The sequence below is a fragment of the Copadichromis virginalis genome, unplaced genomic scaffold (genome assembly GCF_057382275.1).
Source record: "Copadichromis virginalis isolate Kocher_CV1m ecotype Utaka unplaced genomic scaffold, C_Virginalis_male_GT1.1 unmapped_scaffold_1, whole genome shotgun sequence".
Classification (NCBI taxonomy): Eukaryota; Metazoa; Chordata; class Actinopteri; order Cichliformes; family Cichlidae; genus Copadichromis; species Copadichromis virginalis.
Window position 1 is genome coordinate 249,408 of NW_028188589.1, and position 8,150 is coordinate 257,557.

Below are 8,150 nucleotides of genomic sequence, written 5' to 3' on the forward strand. Positions count from 1 at the left end.
TGATAGAGACAGTTCTCCTTACTCAGGAGCCGAGGTATTAAAAATAGTCAAAAAGCTATTTTTAATACCTCGATCTACACAAAATATTAAACTCTAACTATTATATAAGACATCGCAGCAAGCCACAACAAATCACTCATAGTTTGCCATTTGTCTAATGTTACAGGATTTTAAAATGATTATTAATTAATTTATGGCACATTCATCCCAGAAGGTCTGATGAATTGTTTGGTTTTCCTTCTCTAGCGCCTTACTTCATATCTTTGTTCATTCAGACCACATATTCAGTGTTTGCATTTTATGTGAGTATTTCCTTAATGTGATGCTTGACTGAATTTCAGAAGGAAGAACTTTATTTTGTAAGCTAGCAATGAAATGTTTTACAAACTGAGGCAAAGGTGCATATTGAGTACATGTGAGGAAATAAAATGTTGTTGTTATTGACTATTTTGCCCAAAGGTAATTATGTTGTTAAAAGAATTTCATTCCAGTCTGATTGAAATTTAATTTCCATCAGCATTTCTTTGGGCTTTGCAACTTTTAATTGCAATTATTTAATGCTCTGAATGTTTACGTCAGCCTCAAAAAATGTTTGCAATGTCCTTGATTGAAGTTTCCTTCCTGGAAATTTGTTGCTGCTTTAGTGTTTTGGCATCAGCAAAAAGAAACTAATGGATTGATAACTAAAAAGACAGCCCTGTAACCTCAGCCACACCCTGTGTGAGCTATCTATAAAGATGGAGCAGCCGAACACCTGCTGCATCCAGCAAACACCTGGTACAACAGGTAAGCCTCCTCATATCATCTCCCTGCATGCTGAATCCTCTACGTAGGGAAATCCCAGATATCTGATTCCCTTTATGTGGATGTTGTCTGCTCAGCATTTTCATTGGGAGAAAAGTTAACATCCAGATGAACAGAATCAGCTGTTGGGTTGCCCGTATCCCACTTATTTGCCTTTCTATTCCAGCAGTTACATTCATTGAAGTTCTTTTTAAACAGTGCTGTTCAGATTGTGACTGTAGGTTAACTGCAGAGGACCAACATCATGACTCCAGCCTTTTTCTTCTCCGTCTGCCTGTCAATGACAGCCGTTTGTCTGGTAAGCTTGACTCTTCCAGCAAAGGCATTAAATGTTGTTCAACACTGCCGGCTGTTCTGTGAAAGTAATTCTAACCGTGTCTGCTTAACAGACATGGCTGCTTGTTATGAGCGTTTAAGCGTGACACAGTTGAAGTTTTTTCACATAATAGTTTTTGTTTGCCAACAATAACATTTGTCAGTGTGATTTCAAATGTGATTAAGAGTAAGTTGAAAATGTCTTGTTTTTTATTGCAGAGGGCTGCTGTCATTAGAAATATAACTGGTGCGTTCAGTGATGAAATACTTCCAACATATTGAGGTGTTTTTAATATAAGAGCTTAAAGTTAATCTGCTGGTTGCCTCTTGTATCCACAGATGAGTCTCTGGGTGCCCCAGCGATCATTGAAAAAGTCAATGCTAACTCAAGTAAGTGAAGATTTACAAAATAAAACTCTTTTTTGTTAACATATAAATTCTGGATGAAAATGAAAGATCCCTGAGAACTGACATGTTAACATACAGTAAACTCCCAACAGACACAATGATCAATCAGCCTTTTGGTCATTTACTGGCTTGTCTTAGTCAGCTGTTTTATTTGTGTTATTATCAAACATTGTAATTGTGCGATCAATAAAGTAAATGCTGTAAGCATTTACCTCTTTGTTTTGACATAACTGAGCAAATGGCAGCCCAAGTATCGAGCATTTAACCACTCTCTGTTTGTTGTTCTGCAGCAAAAGTGTTGGTTCATGGTGACATTGTGCCCACTGCTACCAGGAATGCTGTTCCATGCACAGCCACTGGCTGCAAGTGGCCTAAAACGGGACGCTTTGTCTATGTACCTGTCTCCATTGGCACTGAATACAGTAAGCAGTACAAACTTTAACCATTAAACACAGACTTTATGAAAAGGAGAGATGGATAAAAATAGTTAAATAAAACCCATTATTATATAAATATATATAATATATATTTCAAGTGGTTTCCAAAAATACTGCTTTGTTAACTATGCTGTTTTATTGTGGGATTAACTAAAAAGCATTTAAACTGAAAAGTCATATTTGTATAAGTATGCTGAATTGATATCATACACAGATGCACACAATTTTCAAATTATGTTTTCATTTAATGTCACTTTCTCAATTTTTCTATTTCAAGACAGACAGACAGACAGATAGATAGATAGATAGATAGATAGATAGATAGATAGATAGATAGATAGATAGATAGATAGATAGATAGATAGATAGATAGATAGATAGATAGATAGATAGATAGATAGATAGATAGATTTTGGCGGCCCTGTCATTCCGATGGGAACTCAGAGATCCTCGAAGCAGCACAGATTGTAAATACTGTTTATGCTGCCAAGTTGAAATGGCTGAAACATATTGAAGATCCTGAATACTGAAGAAGCTCCTCATCAGACTCATATTTGAATCTGCAGGCAGCCAAGAGCGCAACGTCATCATCAATGCCCTAGTCACCTTCCACGCTTCCACCTGCATCCGGTTTGTCTGGCGTACAAGCGACAGAGATTTCCTTCACTTCTTCTCTGGACAAGGGTGAGAATGCACTTGCTGTACTTAGACTGTACTTGTATTTATATGGCAGGACAGGACTGATACACCCACACCCTCTAAACCCTTCAAAAATGCAATTCTGAAAATGATTGCATTACAAATATTCTGTATGTGTCATCAAAACAGGTTCTTGAAGGACCATTCTGCATTGACCTTGTACTGTAAAATGTCCAGTTTTATTTTTGTTTGCTACTAGATGAAATGTATACTGTTGCATAGGAGTGTAAAGAGCATTTTATTCATCTGCTCTTAATTATTTCACATACTATTTGGTCCACTAGTTCCAAAACTAGAGACTGGCACCTTGTAAGGCGAGAAGATGAATCTGGTGGGTTATTAGATGATTAAGGGACGACAGATGTTTAAAAAGCTTCTGAGATTGATTGACCGCTATCTGTTTATTTACTTTAGTTGATAATGGATATGTGTGTTTTTTATTTTAAAATATTATTTAAGATATTAAAGTACAAAAGCTAAAGTGTGGTTCGAGCAGTGTCTATAGAGCCACAGTGTCAAAGTCGGTCACATGATTACTGTCATTGCTTTTCTTGGTACTTTAGCCTTAGCATGACTAGCTGAAGGAGGAGGATGCACAGTGCTAGGCTATAGAACAGTCCATCTATTTTTTAAGTGATGTCATTGTGTCTATCAGGTGTTATTCATACCTGGGCCGTCAGAATGGAGGACAGCTAGTCTCCCTGCAGAGAAATGGTTGCTTGTTTCAGTCGACGGTGCAACATGAGGTTCTTCATGCTCTGGGCTTCCACCACGAGCAGGTCCGCTCTGACAGAGATCTGCATGTGAGGATCCTTACCGGGAACATCATCACAGGTCAGCTGAACTACCCAAAACGTTGGTTACAGTTAACTTAGTACACAATGGGACATCCTCCTGTTTCACAGCAGTGTACATATTACAAGTAATCTGTGCTTTTCCAAACTCAGCACATAAAACACTGCAGTTCAAGCGAGCACTGCATAGAAGATTTTGTTTGTATTTCTTTAGTCCCAAGACTATCAAACAAATGACCACAGAAGAGATTAGCTAGCATTTCGATCTATACATCGTCAAAGAGCTGAGACTGAAGACGGATTTTGAAGTGGAAGCATATAAAAACATGTAATATTTTCTGGAAATCTCTGTTTAGGACAAGAGCACAACTTTGTGAAAGTGCAGACCAACAATTTGGGGACTCCCTATGACTTCAACTCTGTCATGCACTATGGCAGGTGAGTTGCTGTGTGAGATGGACTTTGTAAGGTTCTATATTTCCTTACATGTTTTGCATTTTCTGCAAGAAAATGTAATCCAGACTAACAAAAACATGCACACACTCAGTGGGGAATGGATTTTTAATGTTAAATACTTTATGGGCCCATTTTCTCCTCTGTTTTCCTAATATAACCGCGTATGTGTGTTTGTGTGCTGTTGTTTGTTCTTTTAGACTCGCCTTCTCCAAGAATGGGCAGCCAACCATTGTTGCCAGGTCCAATCCTAATCTTAATTTTGGAAATGCTTTCCAAATGAGTGCCAATGACATCGCCCGTGTAAACAGGCTTTATGGATGCTGTGAGTATTAAGACACACCCACAAAAAAGAAATTTGCTATCTTTTTGTTCGAAGCAAGTACTGATCGGAGTTGATTTTTTTTCCTAACCAGAAATTCAGCAAGAACCTTCAACTTTGCATCCAGACTCTTCAGATGCCCAAACACCAGCATTACACCAAGGGATTGGATCCACTATACTTAAAAATGATAAAAGAAACATAAAATGTGCTGCAAATATCACATTTAGAGAGTTGAAGTTCTGGGTCTTTGTTTTACGAGCTAAACGGCAGGCTTATATACCAGAGGGTGATGGTGTTAACTCGCTTTCTGTTGAGGTTTTCTCCCCTTTTGTTAGACTATAAACTATCATTAATGGATTTCTCAATCTGTGCAGTTTGATAATTAACTTTGTAACTGTAAATGATGCAGACATAGAACCAAACCTTGCGACTGCGACATGTCTCAAAACTTTTTGTTTGGCAAAACAGCAAAGTGAAAAAATATGTGAACAAAACAAAAAGTCAAGTCTTTCATGGAATGATCATGACTGTTGTCCTATACATGACCAACATGTATCAACAAGATATAGTGTGTAGATATAGTCCAGTGTCACAAGTGTAAGAAGAAGAATCTTTCTTCTGATATTTTAAAAATTGATTTTTCTGACAATGTCTTCTAATTTTTCTTGCTTTTGTTTTTCGAGGGGTTTTATCTTTGGTTTGTTGTCTCTTTCTGTAAGAAGTGCTATCAAATAAAATTCCATATTTCAAGCAACAGGGGGCAGTATTGTTTCATTATTATATTTTAAGTTATTTTAGAAATATGTGTTTTGCTTAAAGTTGGACAGAATGTTACAGGTGCCTTTTTTAATGTGCAACAAATGTAACAAATGCACAAATACTACTACATAAATACATGTTCTGCATTTAAAATCCTACCAAACATCAGAAAACTGAAACCAGAGAGTGGATCATGTCTCTCAAGATTAGAGTGCTACTTCTTCTTGTGTAGGGTGGAGTCAGTTCAGTGCAAGTGTTTAGATTGAGAAGATTAAAACCCCCACAGACTTGAATATTCCCACCACCATCATGATGCATCACATAGTAATCTGATCAGCCATTTAGTTTCTGCTGATGTGTTTCTTCATAACTGTTGTTAAAAACTGTTATGAAACCTCAGTCATGCACACGCCTGAACAATGATCCGGCATTTGTTGCTGTAATTGTTTGTACTATCATGCTGCCTGTCTGACTAAATAACTATAGACGGAGCAAGCTGTCAAGCATGTTCAAAGGTGATGTTTAAGGAGCTGCTGGCTGCCAGCTTAGCTTTTCTCCCTGTTTGCTGGTCTGATGATAAGTGAGGTAGGGTTGGGCCATATCATACAGTTCACGGTAATACCGGTATAATGTTGGGCAACGATAAGAAAATGAAATATCGTGATAGAATATGGGTCGGAGCATTTCGACTATCGTAGGCGGAGCCTCGCGGAGTGATACGTACTGTGCTTCAACATAATGTTACCGTATTGTATGTGTATGACCTCTTTTTAAGTTTAGTGGATATTATACATGGTTATGCTGAGGATATGTCGGCCAGTTTCCACTGGAAATGCCTTTTGGTTAAACTGTCAGCGAGGAATTTGCACTGTTACGTTTATATATAACTTTAAGCACATAAAAAAGCTGCTTGTTTAAGTGAAAATACATTGATGGGGTTTTTTGCACTAATAAAGTTGTGGAGTTGTAAAGTATTTTGTCTAGTGTCATTTATATCGTCGGTTATATCGTTATTGCAAATTTTCAAATGTATATCGTGCTAAATATTTTTGGCCCTGCTCTAGTGAGAGGCATGGTTTCATCTGGCCTGATGGTTTGACCATAACAAAGGTTTAGACATTGAGGACACTTGGGGAACAAAAAGAATGAGCAGTGATAAATCTTGGAACAACGTTCAGCCGCAGTCTAAAAACATATTGCCAGAGCTTTGGTTCTCCAAGTTGCTTTGTGACCTACCTTCACTATGGTTCCTTCATTACATGCCATGTGTGACTCATGTCATATCCATTGTTAGAGATGCCAATCTGTTTTGTGTTGGGGTGTTATATCTGCTCTCAGTTCTAGTGCTCTCTGCTAGTGTGACAGAGGCTTCCCTCTATGAGAGCGAGGACACAAAGAGCTGGTTGCTTTCCTAAACACCTTAGTCCTGTCTAGATACATGCGTAATGCTCCAACAGGACAACGTGAATTAAGCCAACACTGGCTCTTATCAGCAAATGGCTTTGGATCAAAAGCTTCCATGCTTCCAATGCAGCTCACTCAGTTTTGAGTGACAGAGTCTTTAAGTCAATACACTAAGGTCTCAAAAGGCACCTCTGAGAGCCCCTTATAACCTGTGGGAAAATCCCAGGAGGAATCAGCAGGCTAAGAGAAGGCCTCAGTGTGCAAGTCCCTTTCATTAACCTACTAATAAGAGAATGCTGGCAAGTTGGTGGGATGGCAGTCATGTCTTGTTTGATGGTAAATGGTAAATGGACTGGTTCTTATATAGTGTTTTTCTACTCTTCTGAGAACTCAAGCGCTTTATACAACAAAAAAACAAACTAAAAACCAGCAAAACAATGACTTACATATAAAAAATCACAAAGAAAGAACAATACAGTTTCCACATCTGAACCAAAGAGTAAAACAGTGAAATGTGGATTATTTTTTTTTTTGTGTGTCCCGTTTGGATCTTTAGCCATCAGAATTGTTGTCTTAAGGCCAAGAAAGATGCCAAGCGGATTTATTTTACCAAGTGGATCATAATGGCCTTGCCATATTGGTCCATTTCATTGACCTTTATTATAATTATGAATTTATTTTATTTTCAGTTGCTACAAACGGGACAGACATGACTGGGGGATAGGACAGGGAGAAAGAATGAAATGTGGATTATTAAATATTAGGTCTCTCTCCTCCAAGTCTCTGTTAGCTCGTGACTTAATGATTGATCAACAAATTAATTTACTCTGCCTTATAGAAAAAAAGGCCCTCAGATCAGAAGTACCTGACTCCGTGGTATAATTCTCAAACACGTACCCTAAAGCAGATGACTCGTAAGCTGGAGAGGAAATGGCGTGTCACAAATCTAGAGGATCATCATTTAGCCTGGAGAAATAGTTTGCTGCTTTATAAGAAAGCCCTCCGCAAAGCCAGAACATCTTACTATTCATCACTGATTGAAGAAAATAAGAACAACCCCAGGTTTCTCTTCAGCTCTGTAGCCAGGCTGACAAACAGTCAGAGCTCTGTTGAGCCAACCATCCCTTTAACGTTAACTAGTAATGACTTCATGAGCTTCTTCACAAATAAAATTTTTATCATTAGAGAAAAAATTACAAATAATCATCCCACAGATGTAATATTATCTACAGCTACTCTTAGTACCATTGATGTTAAGTTAGACTCTTTTTCTCCAATTGATCTTTCTGAGTTAACTTCAATAATTACTTCCTCCAAACCATCAACGTGTCTTTTAGACCCCATTCCTACAAAACTGCTCAAAGAAGTCCTGCCATTAATTAATTCTTCGATCTTAAATATGATCAACCTATCTCTAATGATCGGCTATGTACCACAGGCCTTCAAGCTGGCTGTAGTTAAACCTTTACTCAAAAAGCATCTCTAGACCCAGCAGTCTTAGCTAATTATAGGCCAATCTCCAACCTTCCTTTCATATCAAAAATCCTTGAAAGAGTAGTTGTCAAACAGCTAACAGATCATCTGCAGAGGAATGGTTTATTTGAAGAGTTTCAGTCAGGTTTCAGAGCTCATCACAGCACAGAAACAGCTTTAGTGAAGGTTACAAATGATCTTCTTATGGCCTCTGACAGTGGACTCATCTCTGTGCTTGTCCTGCTAGACCTCAGTGCAGCGTTCGATACTGTCGACCAT

At 38.0% G+C, this 8,150-nt stretch overlaps 1 protein-coding gene across 2 annotated transcripts; it reads left to right on the forward strand.

Annotated features, from left to right (window-relative positions):
* The first annotated feature begins 722 nt into the window (after window positions 1-722).
* Window positions 723-4,991, forward strand: LOC146679437 (hatching enzyme 1.2-like). 2 transcript variants are annotated; one of them, XM_085450208.1, is made up of 10 exons: window positions 723-786; window positions 1,003-1,102; window positions 1,339-1,366; window positions 1,459-1,509; window positions 1,818-1,949; window positions 2,531-2,648; window positions 3,319-3,497; window positions 3,814-3,895; window positions 4,111-4,235; window positions 4,327-4,991. In XM_085450208.1, coding segments are annotated over exons 2-10 (771 nt in total). In that variant the 5' UTR covers window positions 723-786; window positions 1,003-1,048; the 3' UTR covers window positions 4,329-4,991. The 2 variants fall into 2 exon arrangements, with proteins under 2 accessions (XP_085306334.1, XP_085306335.1); XM_085450209.1 differs by having other exon boundaries at window positions 766-786; window positions 1,013-1,102.
* Window positions 4,992-8,150: the final 3,159 nt, after the last annotated feature.